General features: G+C 48.2%; 1 protein-coding gene across 1 annotated transcript in view; it reads left to right on the forward strand.

Annotated features, from left to right (window-relative positions):
• Positions 1-3,891: 3,891 nt before the first annotated feature.
• DGKZ (diacylglycerol kinase zeta) overlaps positions 3,892-17,931 on the forward strand; it is a 61,157-nt gene continuing 47,117 nt past the window's right edge. The window contains exon 1 of the mRNA XM_038764032.1: positions 3,892-4,301. Within this exon, the coding sequence (XP_038619960.1) occupies positions 4,018-4,301 (284 nt within the window). The 5' untranslated portion in view covers positions 3,892-4,017. The remainder of the gene's footprint in view (positions 4,302-17,931) is intronic.

A 17,931-nucleotide genomic window follows, 5' to 3' on the forward strand; every position in this document is an offset into this window, starting at 1 on the left:
TCTCTTGAGCCACTCTGGTTGGCCCATCTGACTGGCGAGCAAGTTCTCCCACTTTAAATCCTTGCATCTGTTTCTAGGGTCAATTACTCTGCTCTGAACAGCCACAACAAACCTTTTGTTGCAAACTTGCCCATCCCTAAATCATAATAATTGTCTTGTTAAGCACTTGCATTCAGTTCATTCATTCATTCATTCAATAATATTTATTGAACGTTTACTGTGTGCAAAACACTGTACTAAGCTCTTGGGAGAGTACCATATAACAATATGCAGGTTCATTCCCTGCCCACAATGAGCTTACAGTCTAGATGTATGTGTGTATGCATGGCACACTTAATATGTGCCAAGCATTGTACTAAGTGCCGGAGTGTGAGCCCGATGTTGGGTAGGGACAGTCTCTATATGTTGCCAATTTGTACTTCCCAAGTGCTTAGTACAGTGCTCTTCACGCAGTAAGTGCTCAATAAATACGATTGAATGAATGAATGAAATTTCCCAAGTGCTTAGTATGGTGCTCTGTATACAGTAAGTGCTTAATAAATATGGTCGAATGAATGAATGAATGAATAATCAGGTTGTCCCAGATGAAGCTCACAATCCAAGTAGGAGGAAGAACAGTTATTGAATCCCCATGTTACAGGTGAGGATACTGAGGTACAGAGAAGCGAAGGGACTTCCCAAAGTCAGCTGGCAGGAAAGTGGCAGAAGTGGGATTAGAACCCAGATCCTGACTTCGAGGCCACGTGGCTTCCCTGTTTCTGGCTGGTGGTTTGGGGTGGGCAGATTCTGCTCAGAGCAAGACTCAAAGAGAAAGGGAGGAAGAGACCTGGGACCCTAAATAAGGGTGGGGGAGTGGCAAGGGCTTCTGGGGAAAGGAGAGTTCAGTGCTGGATGTCAAAGGGCGAGTTGAGTGCTGGCTGTACTTCCATTCATCTAGAGGTGTGAGCTCCTGGGGAGAGGCAGCAGGGGAATGAAATCAGCAGATGATACTAAACTGGGAGTCACAAGGAACACACCAACGAGGACACAGGAATAATACACAAAGGGCCCTGATGAGGTTACAGAGAGAAGCAGGAAATAACTGTACAAGAAGTAACCTGGAAACACACAACTAATACATCTGGGGGAATTAATGACAAAACCAGATCTACCGTAAGCCTTGGTGTAGCGGTAGCTGTGACCTCAAACTCCCTGCTAGTGAAGGATGGGGGGTCCTGACCTGCTCCAGCCTGTCACTGAAGGAGAAGCCTTGGGGGAAGGGGGGGAAGTAGAAAGGGGCTGGGGAGCCCATCTGATCCCTGAGCCCAACTCGGGGACATACTGAGCCCCAGCAGGATAAAGGGTACGGAAAAGAATTTAAAGCTCGCTGCTCAGGGGAGAACCTGCCCGGGCACGCAGCCTGCCTTTGAAAGTCTCTGGCCTTGGGAGCTGGTGCCTCATTATGTTGGCTCTGACCACGGGCTTCCCTGGTCCCAGCTCTGAGATTTAAGAATGCAACCCCTGGTAGTGAGACTAGGGAGAGAGGCAGAGTAATAATGATGATGATAATAATAATAGTAATAATAATAATAATAATAATAATGGCATTTGTTAAGCGCTTACTATATGCAAAGCACTGTTCTAAGCGCTGGGGGGATACAAGGTGATGAGGTTGTCCCACGTAGGGCTCACAGTCTTAATCCTCATTTTACAGGTGAGGTAACTGGGGCTCAGAGAAGTGAAGTGACTTGCCCAAGGTCACACAGCAGACATGTGGCGAAGCTGGGATTCAAACCCATGACCTCTGACTCCAAAGCCCGGGCTCTTTCCACTGAGCCACGCGCTTACTATGTGCCAAGCACTGTTCTAAACACAAGTAAATCAGTTTGGACACAGTCCCTGTCCCACATGGGGCTCACACTCTTAATTCCCATTTTACAGATGAGGGAATTGAGGCCCCGAGAAGTGAAGTGATTTGCCCAAGGTCACGCAGCAGACATGTGGTGGAGCCGGAATTAGAACCCAGGTCCTTCTGACTCCCAGGCCTGTGCTGCTTCTCTATAATAATAATAGTAATAATGATAATAATTGTGGTATGTGTTAGGCACTTATTACGTCTCTAACACCTAACTAGTTTTGGGTTAGATCCAATATAAGCAGATCAGATACAGTCCTTTTTCCCAAATGAGACTCACAGTCTAAGCGGGAGGAAGAATAATAATTGTGGAATACACTAAGTACTTATCTGTGCTAGGCAGTGTGCTAAGGGCCGGGGTAGACAATACAATCAGATTGGACACAGTCCCTATCCCACGTGGGAGTCACAGTCTAAGGGGGAGAGAGAATAATAATTGTAGTATTTGTTAAGTGCTTACTATGTGCCAAGCACTGTTCTGAGTGCTGGGAAAGGCACATTGAAATCAAATTAGACACAGTCTAATAGCACGTGGAGCTCACAGTCTAAGGGAGAGGGAAAACCAGTTATCTTTTCCCCATTTGAACAGATGAGGAAACCGAGGCACAAGAAAGTTAAGTGACTTGCCCAAGGTCATACAGAGGGCAAGCAGCAGAGCCGGGATTAGAACCAGAGGTGATTTTAGTCCTTAAAAGCCATGGGCCTGTCGCTAAAGGCCCAGCTTGGCTTAGTGGAAAGAGCATGGGCTTTGGAGTCAGAGGTCATGGGCTCAAATCCCGGCTCTGCCAATTGCCAACTGTGTGACTTTGGGCAAGTCACTTCACTTCTCTGGGCCTCAATTTCCCTCATCTGTACAATGGGGATGAAGACTGTGAGCCCCCCGTGGGACAACCTGATCACCTTGTAACCTCCCCAGCGCTTAGAACAGTGCTCTGCACACAGTAAGCGCTTAATAAGTGCTATCATTATTATTATTATAAAGGGTCCAGAAAGGGTGGTTTCTCACATGCTCGGAAGTGACTCCACCCTCCGCAGAGATGCAGAGTTTCATCGGTTCTAACTCTCTGCAGCAGATTCTCCTGGAATTAAGAAGGTCCCTGAGGCTAACAGGACTAAGCCTTCCCAAAGCCACCCCCTGCCTGAGTCTGAGAATGCCTAGCCGGAAATGGGGGAGGAAGGCTGGCAAGAAGGTTGATGGGGAGGGTGGGAGTGATTGGCAGCAGCTAGGAACGAGGGGGCCGATGACTGGCAGAAACCTGGAAGGGCTGGTTAGGTGTGGGGGAGCATGGAGGCCTGCTGAGGCAGAATCCCAGACTGAGGGTGGTGCCCCACGGGGCTTGCCATGTGCCTCCTGCTTGGTCCTTGCTGCCACGGAGAGGGTGTGCTCTCCCCCTACACGAGCCAGGCTTTGTTGCCCCAGGAAGTGGGAGGGATAGGCTGGCTTGCCAGGCCCTGGCTCCTCTTTGGTCACTACAGGGTTAAGTGCCAATTTGCAAATGTCTCTAAGGTGACACTCCAGTGTGCTGGAACAGTAGCACAGCCCCCTTCCTCGCTGGCTCTCGCTCTTGCTAGCTCTGGTTGGGTCGCTCTGTTCTGACTCCGCGCTCCACACACTCATTCCCTACTTGAGGGCGATCTGGGTTCCGAGTTCGGCTGAGGCTTAGGGAGTGCTCGGAGGGCACCGTGGACTGACAGACCGGCTTCCGTCTTCGGTCGTGGCCCCACAGCCACCAGCAAGAGGACGCCCTGGTCCAGCCTGCTTCCTTTTGGCTCCTGCTCCCTCCTGCTGTCTCTCAGGGCTAGCTTCTCTCTTTTCCCTGGACCTGAGACCCCTTCCTCTCCTCCTTGCAGCAGCAGTGGAGGCAGGTGTCCTGCTGGCTCCTGGCATTCCCTGCCTGAGCCCCGGGGACCGGAAGAGGAAGGGAAATCTGAACTTGGCCTTTGCTCTCAGGTCTGAGGAGCTGTCAGCCTCGGCAGGCCGCCCGCCGAGGGGGGAGGGAGGCAGAACGCCAGAATCCATTTCCTTTCCAGAGGAAAGCCACCACCTGCTTCCTCAGCCGCTTCCATCAGGTGGGCAGAGTCGGCAGCACGGACGGGGCCCTGCCTGTGAGGAAGGGAAGAGGATGGCCGAGGCTTCTGAGGAAGGAGCGGGCTCCAGCGCCTGTGGAAGGCGTGGTCGTGCCGGGGCCAGTCCGGGCAGGAGTGCCCAGGAACAACAGCGGCGGCAGCAGCAGCAGGAGGAGGGGGGAGACCAGGTGGTAAGGCCGCGGTGTTGGCAGGGGGACCGGGGCATGGCCCAGGCCAAGTCCTCTCAGCCTCAGCTTACAGAGGCCGGTGAGCCAGTCCTGGGCCCTCAGCTAGAAGATCAGTTCCAGCATCTGAACCTCAGGAAACAGATGTCCTACAGGTAAGAGGGTTTTTCTTGTGGGTCCTGGGACTGAAGTTGGGTGGGGTGGGGTGAGAAGCCGGGCGGACAAGCTGATACCCAGGATGCCTGTCGTGGAATGGGAACTGAGCCTACACCCTACGGGAAAGTTCACCTTCTCTCCAAAATAAGGTTAGAGGTTAGAGGCCTCTAACCAGACCTCTCCAGAGGGGTCCCCAATCCTGTTGGATAGAATGGGAACCTCTTACAGGGGGACAGAGTCTTAGACTGTGTGCCCCACATGGAACAAGATGTATCCCAATCTAATTATCTTGTATCTGCCCCAGCGCTTAGCATAGTAAGGGCTTAATAAGTACCACAATGATCATTATTGTCATTACTGCTATTATTATTATGAGTTCCCCTGACTAGCAATTGCCATTCTCAGATGGGGTGGGGGCAGTACAGTGTGGGTCTCCAGAGACCCCTGATCATTTCCGTCGGTCATTGTCCTGTCTGGACAATTCATTAATGAATTTACTTTCTGAGATTCAGGTCCCCAAGGCACACCCTCAATTTCCACCCTGCTCTGCCTCCCCAGACCTTTGGGTACGGGCAGGTGCCTGAGAAGAGGACAAGGATTAGGGAAAGAAACTATGGGTCTCACCTAGCAGACTGCCTCTCTGCTCTGGCCTTTCCAGTCCCTCCCCCGAGTTCTGCCAGACACTGAGTTGGGATATTTTCTCTAAAAGACCCAGGCAGGCCTTCACCTTCAGTGCTGAGAAAGAATGGTAACTACAAGAGCTGATCTGGAGTCTTTGCAGTAGCTTCCCATGCTCAGCCAAACTGCTCATCTTCTGGACTAAAAGGTGGGGTCCTTGCCTCTGTTCTGATCAATGTTTCTCAGGGGCTGTAATATGAAGGGGGAATTTCTGCTAAGTGCAAGTCCCCAGGGAGTGAGAGACAAGGGGGTGGGAGCTAGATGGTGGGGCAGGTGGTCAGCAAAAGGGCTGCCCCAGATCTCTCTGGGGGTTCTGGGAAAAATCTTTCCCAAACCATCAGCAGCCCCTATTCGCTTGACCGGTGCTGATGGGTCTCTCTTGTGGGGGTCTGTATTGGATTAGCCCCTCTGCCCCGGGAGGGATTACCCCAGGCGCTGTGCCCCTGCATGAAGGAAGTCTTGAAGACTAGGTTAGAGAGAAGAAGGAAGGGGACTCATTAGGAATGAGGGGTAGAGGTAAGGGGGTAATGCAAGAAAGGCAGGCTGGGCTGATGGAGTTTGGGAGGTGGAAGATTGGCACTGGGGCCTGCCAACAAAGGAGCTGCCTGCTGGCTCCTGGAAATGTCCTGGTGGCTTCAAGAGGAGTCACAGGCAGTGCTGTTAGTAAACCCAGGGCTGAAGGTGAGGATGGAGTCAGCGACGATCAGAAGACAGGTTTGGGAACATCAGGAAGTAGCTGTGAAGCAGGTAAAGATGGGAACAGGAGCTAGAACTGAATTCAGGGTATAAGGATAAGGATTTGTTAGTCGAGGGGAATTCCAGGGAGCAGAGATAGGGTCAGACTTCTCCCCCATAATAACAAATGTATTACTTGTTAAGCATTTACTAGGTGCCAAGGACCGGGTTAGAAAAGACAATCAGATCGAACACACTCCTCAACCCACATGAGGCGCATAGTCTCCTACTCTGATGTTCACCCCAAACCCACATTCACCTCACTGAAAGGGGCAACAGTGGCAGCACAAAAAGAAGAACCAAGCCCTGAGGGGTCCCACAGCCCCCACCCACTCACCCACCAACTGTACTGTGAGGTGCAGGGCCCAGAGAGGATTGCTTGACCTACAGTCCTGACAGAGAGGAGAATCAGGGTTCACTAAGAGAACTGGAGACCCTCCAGGAGCAGGGGGTCTGCCCCCTGATTCTTAGGACTTTAAAGGTCCTTGGAACCAAGACTCCGACATCCTGAAAAGATCCCCATGCACATACACTGGTTCTCCAACAAATTACCAGATCAGAGATCCTATGAGAGTGCTCTCTGTCTCTCTCTCTCTCCCTCTCTCTCTCTCCCTCTTCCTCTCTCAGAGGCAGGCTATCAACTCTTGGGGAAAAGCCCACAGATAGTCCTGGGCAGAGAAAGCCTAAGGTTCTCTCTAGCTGGGCTACTGTTATATTGTACTCTCCCAAGCGCTTAGTACAGTGCTTTGCACAGAGTAAGCACTCAATAAATACAATTGAATGAATAAATTAATTATGTGGGCCAGTCCCCAAGCAGAGAACAGAGTTTAAAGGCTTGCAGCAGGCTGCCCCCCCACTTCCCCAACTCCAAAGCAACTTCCCAGCCTCCACTTGGGTTCTGTCCTGTGTTCAACCTCCCTGCCCTGCTGGGAGAGATTATTAATAACAACGACTGAAAAGCTTTTCACAAATAGCCACTGCTCTAGAAACAGGAACAAATGAAAGGGCAAGGGAAGGAAGGGAGTGGATGCTGTACTGTGGGCGGAAGGTTAGAACAGGGCTCTTGGAAGTAGGGGTGGCTGTGATATTCTCTTAGTGGGCTGCTGAAAGGTGGCATTAGCCCAGAAATGTCTCCTGGCATAGTGTCTTGCTGGGTAGCTCCTAGTGCTCCTAAAATCAGTTTGGTCTAGGGGAAAGAACATGGGCCTGGGAGACTGAGAACACAGATTCTAATCCCGGCTCCATCATTTACCTGCTGTGCTACCCCGGGCAAATCATTTAATTTCTCTATGCCACAGTTCCCTCACCTGCATAATGGGGATTCATTCATTCAATCGTATTTATTGAGTGCTTACTGTGTGCAAAGCACTGTCAATACCTATTTTCCCTCCTACTTTGACAGTGAGCACCAAGTGGGACCTGATTATTTCGTATCTTCCCCAGCACTTAGTGCAGTGCTTGGCACATAGTAAGCACTTAAATTCCACAATTGTTATTATTACTATTATTATTAATGCTGTAGTCCCAGCTGTTTGGGCAGAGAGGGGTCAATTCCAGGGAGTCTCTGGGCCTAGGAGATGGAGGAAGAGGAGATGGAGGAAGAAGAGATGGAGGAAGAGGAAAAGGAGAAGAGAAGGAAGAAGGAGGGAGGAGGTTTATAGCTTGGTGTCTTCTGCATTTGCACCCATCCCAGCTGGAAAGAGTTTAAAGTGCCGGCAGTTTAGATGAGAAAGACTGGTTGGGGCTGGTCTGCACTCTATGAGTGCAATAGGTCAACCACATCCAGTCAGTCATATTTATTGAGTGCTTAATGTTTTCAGAACACCATACTAAGCACTTGGGAGAGTACAATATAACAATAAACGGACACATTCGCTAGCCATATTGAGCTTTCCTTCAGCGTCCCTTGTGCTCATCTCCCAGCGGGCCTACCCTAAAGGGACTTCCTGTCCCCTAGAGTTGCCCCATAAACCTGCCACCTGTATGCCCGCAGCCTGTCAGTCTTCCCCACCCAACTCTGGGCACTGTGAGGCCATGCCAGCTGCGAGGGAGAGTGGGCAGCCTGCATGGGCAGAGATCCTCACAGAAGGGGGCACCTGATCTGACTCTCCCCTGCTGTCATTTACCAGGAGTTAAAAATAACCCTCGGAAAGACACCGAGATGAGGCTGATTTGTAATTTAAATAGCAACAGGATAAAGCACCAAGCTGCAGAGATCACATTCTGTCCCAAATTAAAAATGCAAAAGCTGGAGGGAGGGAGCCAGGCAGGAGCAAGAAGGAGGGACCCAGCTGCGAGGAAAAACAGGAGATAAAACCAGGCTCCTTTCATTTGCCCTTCCTTTACTTGGGGCCGGAGGATGTGGGGCCTGGAAAAGGAGGCAGAGCTGGGAGACATACCCCATCCTGTCTCTCTGGCTCCTAAGTGGATGATGGGACCCGGCGCCTGCCTCTGGTCAGAATCTCTCTGGTGTGCAAGGAAATCTCCTATTTTGCAGACGATACTGAACTCTTCCAGGCGGTGAAATGTCGGAAGAAGTGGAGGGTGAGCCGCAGGTCTTCCTGGCGAGTGAATGATTGAGTGAGTGGTAGATGAATGAATGAGTGGCAGATGATGTTCAGTGGTTGAGTGCAAGATAATGTGCCCAGAGAAAATGAATCCCAGTTAGAACTTTACATTGACGGGCTGAGCTATCAGTCACGACTCATCAAAGAGATCTCTGAGTCATAGCTGACTGTTCTTTTAAATCACTGGCCCAGTGTGTGGTATCAGCTTAAAAGTCAGCTAAAAACAAAACCTCCCACCTCCTCCACCTCCAGAGCTCTATTCTTCTCTGTCCATCTTGCCCCTAATCTTATTTATTGAGATATTACTGTATGCAGAGCACCGTACTGAGCACTTACAATATAAAAATATCACAGACACATTCCCTGCCCACAACAGACTTACAGTCGAGAAGGGGAGACAGGTATTAATATAAGTAAATTATGGATACGTACATAAACTCTGTGGGGCTGAGGTGGGGGTGAATAAAGGGAACAAATCAGGGTGATGCAGAAGGGAGAGGGAGAAAAATAAATGAAGGCTTAGTCAGGGGAGGCCTTTTGAAGGAGATGTGCTTTCAGTAAAGCTTTGAAGGTAGGGAGAGTAATTATCTGTCGAATATGAAAGAGGGAGGACATTCCAGGATAGAGGTAGGACATGGATGAGAGGTTGGCAGTGAGATAGACAAGATCATGGTACAGTGAGTAGGTTGGCATTACAGGAGCGAAGTGTGCAGGCTGGCTTATAGTTATCCTTAACTTCTCTCTCTCATTCAACCCACATACTCAATCCGTCAATAAATCCTGTTGGTTTGACCTTCACTACATCACTAAAATCCACCTTTTCCTCTCCATCCAAACTGCTACCATGTTAATCCAAGCACTTCTCCTATCCCACCTTGATTACTGTATCAGCCTCCTTGCTTAACTTCCAGCCTCCTGTATTTCTCCAATCCAGTCCGTACTTCACTCTGCGGCTGGGATCATTTTTCTATAAAAACATTCAGGCCATGTTTCCCCACTCCTCAAGAACCTCCAAGGGTTGCCCATCCACCTCTGCATCAAACAGAAATTCCTCACCGTCAGCTTTAAAGCACTCAATCACCTTGCCTCCTCCTACCTCACCTCATTACTCTCTTACTACAACCTGGCCCACACATTTCTCTTCTCTAATGCTAACCTACTCACTGTACCTCAATGTCATCCATCTTGCTGCCGCCCTCTCACCCATGTCTTGCCTATGGCCTGAAGCACCCTCCCTCTTCATATCTGATAATCACTCTCTCCCACTTCAAAACCTTATTGAAGGCACATGTCCTCCAAGAAGCCTTCTCTAACTAGCCCCTCATTTCCTTTTCCTCTTCTTCATTTATTCAATCATATTTATTGAGCACTACTATGTGCAGAGCACTGTACTAAGTGCTTAGGAGAGTGTAATGCAACAATAAGCGGACATAGTCCCTGACCTCAACGAACTTACAGTTGAAACTTTATATTGAAATATAGACTTTATATTAAAGTCTTCCACTTCCTTCTGCTTCACTCTCTTACCCCTTTATTCATCCCCGCCTCCCAGCCCCACAGCACTTATGTATATAGCTGAAATTTATTTACTTATATTAATGTCTGTCTGCCCCTCTAGACGGTAAGCTTTTTGTGGGTAGGGAATGCATCTGTTGTTATATTGTACTCTCCCAAGTGCTTAGTACAGTGTTCTGCACACAGTAAGTGCTCAATAAATATGATTGACTGACTGACTAGTAGGAGAGTAGCAAGGTGAGGTAGGAGGGCACAAGGTGATTGCTTTAAAGCCCATAGTTAGGAGTTTCTGTTTGATGTGGAAGTGGATGGGCAACCTCTGGAGGTTCTTGAGGAGTGGGGAAACATGGGCTGAACATTTCTTCACCTTTCCCTGCCGCCCCCCTCCACCTACCTTATCAGGAAGTTCTCTCCAAGTTCAAAGCCTTCATAAAATTCTACCACATCCAACAAGCCTTCTCTGATTAAATCTCAACACATCAAATCACATCAACCCATCAGTAACACCTAGAACTTTCCTATTTACTTAATAGGAAATGTATTTTAAAATATGTCCTATATAAGTATATTGATGATGATAATAATAATGACGGTATTTGTGAAGTGCTTATTATGTGCCAAACACTGTTCTAAGCACTGGGGGTGAATACAAGGCAATCAGGTTGTCCCACCTGGGGCTCACAGTCTGCATCCCCATTTTACAGATGAGGTAACTGAGGCACAGAGAAGTTAAGTGACTTGCCCAAAGTCACACAGCTGACAAGTGGTGGAGCTGGGATTAGAACCCATGACCTCTGACTCCCAAGCCCGGGATCTTTCCACTGAGTCACACTGCTTCTCTATAGATTTATAGAGAGATATATATGATAGATATATATAATATATAAGCGCCTCAGCACTTAAATATATAACGATTGTATAATTTATTCTGATCACCTGATTTGTCAATATTTTTATGTCTGACTCCCCCATTTGAGTGTAAACTCCCTGTGGGCAGGAATTATGTCTTTTGTTTCTGTTATGCTTTTCCTAGTGCTCAATAAATACTATGACCATTGCTATAAACATAAATATTATTAAAGACATTACTACTAAGAAGCAGCAGGGCCTAATGGAAAGAGTAAGGGCCTGAGAGTCAGGAGACCTGAGTTTAATCTATCACTGGTGTTTATTGAGCACTTACTATGTGCAGAGCACTGTAGTAAATGCTTGAAAGAGTGCAGTTGAGTTGGTCGACCTGATCCCTACCCACTGGGATCTTACAATCTAGAGAGTCTGGCTTTGGCACTTGCCTGCTGTGTGACTCTGGACAAGTCAGTGAACTTCTCTGTGCCTGAGTTTCCTCATGGAGGTAAGGTGCCCGTTCGTCCCCCCCTTTAGGCTGTGAACCCCATGAGGGACAAGGACTGTGGCTGTTATGTTTATCTTGTATTTACCCCAATGTTTACTAGAGTGCTTGAGACATTGTAAGCACTTAAATATCACACATTAGCTATTTGCTACTTTTAGGAAGGATATATATAAATATAGATAGTGTGTGTGTGTGTCTGTGTCTGTGTGTGTAAACTATCCTTCACGCTTCTGATAGTGAGATCCTAACCACTAGTATGAGTGTGGCTAATTTAGGGTTTGGAATGGGGGGTACGTCCTACAAAGAGCAGAACATATGCTTGAGTTGTTGTTTCCATTAGTAGCAATGGTTTTCTCTGACCTTTCTCCATTCTCTGGCCTGGTTCCCCTGTGCCCAGAGTAGCTGAATGATGGCCGATTGGTGTTGGGGTCGGGGGGTGCGGTTGGAGTTTTGGAGGATCTCAGCAACAGCAGCAGCAGATACTGATACTGTCAAGTCCTCGACCCCATTTTAAGCTGATGTTTGAGTGTAGCATTCACTTCTGCCATAAAATCACTGGGGTCTTTTTGGATTTACCAATGAGATAGTGCTGGAGAGGCTATTAAATGGGGGTTTATGGACATGGATAGTAGGTGATATAAAGGGAAAATAGTTATCTGAAAAAATTAAACTTCCGAGCACTGGTCAGAACTGCTTCCTGAGGGCCAATCCTCAGACTTCCTTTAAAATTTGAACTTTGTCTTCACCTTTTCTTCTTCTGCCTCCAAATGCTCCTTTTAGGAAGACAGGATGAGAGGGCCCTTTCCCCACAGGCAAAAGGTATTTCTTCTGGGACATTCTCATATTAATCAATCAATAATATTTACAGAGTGCTTACTGTGTGCAGAGCACTACACTAAGCACTTGGGAGAATATAATTCAACAGAGTTGGTAGATATGATCCTGCCCACAAGGTCCCCCACCAAGATTTCAGACTAACTTTATCCCTTTTTACATTCAACCCCCAAGCTCCAGTCAGGCTGGTAGAATAACATGCTCTTCAGTCTGGACAGATGCAGGCTAAGAGGGGATAATAATCAATCACTGGTATTTATTGAGCACTTACTTTGTGCAGAGCACGAGACTAAGTGCTTGGGAGAATACAACTGAGTTGGTAGACTCAATCCCTGCCCTCAGTGAGGAGTTTACAATTTAGTGGGGGTGGTAGATGTTAAAATAAATTACAGATAGGGGAAACAATAGAATATGCAGATACATGCATAAGTGCTATGGGGCTTGGGGCGGAGTGAGTATTAAAGTTCTTAAGGTGACACGGGAAGGTAAGAGTGTGGGAGTGCTGGGCTTTTTGGAGGAGATATGATTTTACTAAGGTTTTGAAGATGGGAAGAGTGTCAGATACGAAGGAGGGAAAGAGTTCCAGGAAGGAAAGTGTGAACAAGGAGCAAGGAGAGAGGAGGTCGAGACATAGTAAGTAGTTTGGTATTGGACTGAAATGTGCAAGCTGGGAGGCAGTGGGAGAGGAGAAAATTTAAATAGGAGAATGACAGCTTTTTGATACCCTGAAGCCGATGGTAAGGAGTTTGTATTTGATGTAGAGACCGTTGGCGAGTTTTGAGGAGTGGGAAGATGTGAGCGGAACAAACATTTTTAGAAAAACGATCTGGGCAGTAGAGTGAAGTATGGACGAAGCAGGGAGAGGCTGGAGGCAGAGAGGCCGGCAAGGAGGCTGATGAGTTGTCTAGGTGGGATATGACAAATGCATATGATTAAAGCCTACAAAATCATGAAGGGTGTGGACAGAGAGAACATGGAATTGTTGTAAACCAAATTCCCCAACACTGGGATGAGGAGACATCCACTGAAACTGGAGGGTGAAGATTCCAGACAAAGAAAAAGAAGCACTTCTCCAAGCAGGTGGTAAGCATATGGGATGTATTCCCGTAGGAAATTATGCAAGCAGAAAATATCATTAGGTCCAAGGGGGGTTGGGATTAAACTCATGGGCATATGGTTCGTAGCAGGTGGGTAGAGGCAAAGTGAGGGAGCTAGAGGGGCCAGCGAAAGATGGTAGATGTAAATATTAGGATCAATATCAGGGAGGTTCCTCCTTCGATACCACTCTGTTCCTCCAATCCTTATGTTATCGCAGTGGTCTGGATCAACCATTGGTTGGACCTAGTAATGGCATTTCTTATGTTCTTTCTGGGAGAGGGGTTCTAAGGCATCAGCTCTCTGGGACGGTAAGGCAGGAGGAACTAGCAGAGAAGTGACCTGGAGCAGAAAAGATTGGGCCCCAAAAGAGAGCCTCAGTTAGCACTCGACTTAACTTCAATAATCCTAAAAGTGTAGCTGCCTGGAACTGCTCCCATTACCAATGTTACACAAACCACTCACCCATTTTGGCCGTGTTTGAATCTTGCTGTCACAGAATGCTCCTCCAGAAGGTCCAGAGACTTATAGGAATAACACTTTAGAATTTGGATCTAAATCCCATCCCCCCTCTTGCTTTTCTCTTTTTTCTTTAACTGGGCAGAGCAAGCTCCCTCAGGCCAAAGCTGAGGACAGGGTCTAGTTTCTTCCAAAAGAGACCAGGGCCCGTAGGTGTGCTGGAGGTTGGAGGAACCAGAAAGCAACTCTCCAAGCTACCCTCAACAGGAAGAGGTCAGTTTCTGGGGTTTGTCAGACAGAGTTGTCCACATGACTGAACCCAGGGACTTAGGGGATTTTAGAAGCAGGAGCACCACAGTGGCTCTGTCCAGCCTACTGACCTTATCCAGAGCCAAATTTTCCACCTTTCGTTGAAGAAGGTCACTCAGATCAAATGTAGCTCCCCTCCTGGACCACCAAGAGGAAGGAGAAAAACAACTGAACAGTGCTTTGCACATAGTAAGCACTTAATAAATGCCATCATTATTATTATTATTATTAACTGATAAACCCAGAATGAAAAGCTACAGCAACACCTTTGGGACTCAGTCAACTTTACCTGCACCCACTTCTTCACACTAAAGAGATTCAATAGTTAGCTGCAGCCAACACCCCCTTAAGAAAGCCAACATTGCAGTGGCCTAACTGTGACGACTGAGTCAGTGGCCAAGAGCCACCTGCTGTTCCAGGAAGTCCAGTAGAGATACCAGTGTCACTGGTTGAGAGGACCCCCCTCTAGAAGCAACTGGCTTGGATGAGTTGGGTGCAGGGAAGGAGGTGGAGGGGAGAGGAAAGGGAATGGCTCAGAACACAGTGCTCCAGAGAAAAGTTCCTTAGCAGAGAGGGCTTTGGCACCCGGTAATTTCAGCTCCCATCTTGGGTACCAGAGTGTCCAGTTTCTTTGATGAGGGACCCCGGAATGGGTCGCAGTGCCATCTCTTTGCTGCTTGCTGAAAAGGCCCATTATCTACTTCTCTTGACTCCTTCCTGTGGGTTCAATCCACCCAGCCCCAGTCACTTTCCTGAGGCTGTCCAGAAACAGCCTAATCAAATTTTCATCTATTTCCAGGCCACCGTGCTTCTGGCCCTGTCACAGAAAAGTGTCTCCTCTTCCTGCCATGCAGCTGGGAGGGAGGATGAGTGGTCCTGGAGAAGTCAGTGGGGTCCTCTCCTTTCACCCTGAGCAGACTGAGTCCCGGCTGGCACCAAGGGGCATCCCAAAGAAGCTGAGCTTTTGGTGGCTCTGAGTGAAGGCACAATGCTGGAAGCCTCTCCCCACTGGTATTTGCCCCTTGGTGTTTGGCTCCCTTTGGGGGAGTGGGCGCTGGGCCACTTGGCCCAGCTGCTTCATGCTTAATTCCAGGATGAGAAAAGCAGAGCCGTTGCCTCTCCGGGAGAAGAGAATGCCAGCGTTCCTCCCTGGAATGTTTTCTGTGCCTGTTCTCCCAGTTGCGACCCACTCCCTAGACTCTCTGGAGCCCCTCGGATCCTCTCAGCCTCAGACTGCCATTCAGTCATCTAGCAGTATTGATTGAGCCTGGGGTGTAGAGCACTTTACAGAGCCGTGACGGATGTATAAAGCAAAAAGTGGTCCCTGCCCTCTGCAAGCTTCTAATCTAATGGGGAAGACAGAAAAGATATAAATTGTCCAAACATATAAAACAGAGAACATGACAAGAGCATAAACGTTAAAACAACAAAACCTCTGATATAGAATGTTCAGAAAGAAATGCTAGTGGTATGGATTGGAGGGGGTTGGGTGTTTTAAAGGAGAGGGGCTTCATGAAGAGGTGACCCCTTGGAAGCAGCATAGCACAGGCCTTGGAGTCAGAAGGTCATGGGTTCATATCCCAGCTCCACCACTTGTCTGCTGTGTGACCTTGGGCAAGTCACTTCACTTCTCTGTGGCTCAGTTCCCTCATCTGTAAAATGAGGATTGAGACTGTGAGCCTCATGTGGGACAGGGATTGTGTTCACCCCGATTTTCTTGTATTTACCCCAGCGCTTAGTACAGTGTCACATAGTAAGTGCTTAACAAATACCACTATTATTATTATTATTATTATTATTATTATCATTATTATTCAAGTAATCTATGGTGCAATTAACCTTTCATTTACCAGATCCCTTAGAGCTTGAAAACCAGAACAATTTACAATATAGGCATTCCTGCCAGAACATATGTTAAAGCGTGACTGGATAGAACACAGTGCCTTTACAACGTGAGCTGTAGGAGTGCTTCTTTCAAAAGCTCATTTCAAACAGAATCAAAGGATCACTCAGCAACTGAGTTGTCAGTGGTTCATTAGCATTGCACGGGGAGCGGATTGCAACATCTTTACCACCGTTTACTGGAAGCCAAAATTTAAGCTGTTGCAAACTGGTTCCCGGTTTGCTAATGAGCTAGAGAAGTGTCAGAAGTGTTGTAAGAGAAGTGTTGTCGGAGGACGTGTCAAGCAAAGTGTTAGTCTCTACAGACTACTTGAAACAAACTGTATTTGTTTCCCCCAAGCTTCTTGAATTTCCCCCATTTGGACAGAAGCCAGGTACTATTTCATCATCACCTTCCTTCTAACCTTTTCTTTGGAGCACCAAAACACAACCTGATTTTTGGCTAACAGGGAGGTTTGCAGCTCCGTGTTGTAGGAAGAATGCCCCCCGCCCCACAAGCGAAGATTCCCCAGCCAGGGCCCCTTGGGGCGAAATGGTGGGGTCTTCCATCCTTGGCCTGGCCCTGCTTTTGACTCCCGACTCTGCCTGCTTGCTCAGCCTCCTGTCTTCCCTCCTGGAGCCTCATTTCCTGGCTTCAGCATTTCCAGATTGCCAGATGCTTTGTACAGGGGGGAAAAAAAACCAACAACTCTATTTCCTCTGTTTAACTCCTCTTCTGCTTAGGGACACTCCAGCACTTGAACTAATTACACTCCCTGCCCACTCAGGAAGCTGATGGGAGCAGTAGGTGGGGGGAGGGGTCCGGGAGAAGAGGGAGGCTAAACTCCTCCTCTGGGCTGTAAACTCCATGTGTGCAGGGGACATGTTTACCAACTCTGTTATATTGTGCTCTCTCAAGCACTTAGTACAGTGCTCTGCACACAGTTCGTGCTCAATAAATGCAATTGTTTGGAAGTTGCTCTCTCTCTTTTTGAAACCCTTTTCCTAGAAAGGGTCTCCTCCCTGGGTACCAGATTTTCCATTTCTGTATGGGATGATTGGGCCCGGAGCAAGGGCCGTAACGGACAGGGGAGCAGGAAAATAGGGGCAGGGAGACACATGAAAATCCAATTCCAAGATCTCTCCCTGCCCTGCATAGAGCACATATCTCCAAAACAACAATGTTGTGGGTACCGCTCTTCAGGGGAGGAGAAATTCCTGGTCTCTCAGCTACTCAGAATCTCTTGCTTGGGGAATTGGGGAACTTTCCTTAGGGATAGATCACTGCTATGAGCTGGTGGGTACCAAAACATCCTTCCTGCTGAACATCTTGCACAAGTATCAGTACACTGGATGGGTGGCCAGCCAGTGAGCTGCAACCAGCCCCTGAAGGGGGGCAGACCGGAAAGCCAAGGGCCGAGAAGACGGACCAGGGAATGGAGGAGGTCAACCTGAGAAGAGGGAAAGACAAAGGCCTGAGATCATAGACTGAGAGACCCGACAACCAGTAGCCCTCCCGGCAGAAGAGAGAGGAACCCAGGAGGAAAAGGGCTTAATTAGGGAAGGCCTCTTGGAGGAGATGTGACCTGAATAAAGTGTGGGGGCGGGGGGGGGGGGGGGAGAATGGTAGTCTGACATAAATGGAGGGAGAGGGAGTACCATTCATTCATTCAATCGTATTTATTGAATGCTTACTGTGTGCAGAGCACTGTACTAAGTGCTTGGGAAGTACAAGTCGGCAAACATATAGAGAAGGTCCTACCAGGCTAGCGGGGAGGACATGGGAAAGGGATCGGTCGTGAGATAGATGAGATCGGGGCACAGCGACTCAGGTCTAGTCAGAGAAATCTTATTGGATGGAGAACAACGCTTGGCACAGAGTAAGTGCTCACGAAGTACCATAATTATTATGGGGAGAACCAGGGAGGGAAAAAGTGGCCATCATAGCAAAGCTTGGCAGGTGTTTTAGGGACAGGAACAGGAGAGGTTTTATCTGTATGTTTATTTATATTAATATCCATCTGTCCCGTAGACCATGAGCTCACTGCGGGCAGGGAATGTGTCTGTTATATTGTGCTATCCCAAGCACTTAGTACACTGCTTTGCGCACAGTAAGCGTTCAATAAATATGAACGAATGAATGGGAGAGGGTTTCAGACTCTCAGATTGTCACTCCAGCTCCTGGGAGCTCCTGGCAGCTGGAAA

This window comes from Tachyglossus aculeatus, chromosome 22 (genome assembly GCF_015852505.1).
Source record: "Tachyglossus aculeatus isolate mTacAcu1 chromosome 22, mTacAcu1.pri, whole genome shotgun sequence".
Lineage (NCBI taxonomy): Eukaryota > Metazoa > Chordata > Mammalia > Monotremata > Tachyglossidae > Tachyglossus > Tachyglossus aculeatus.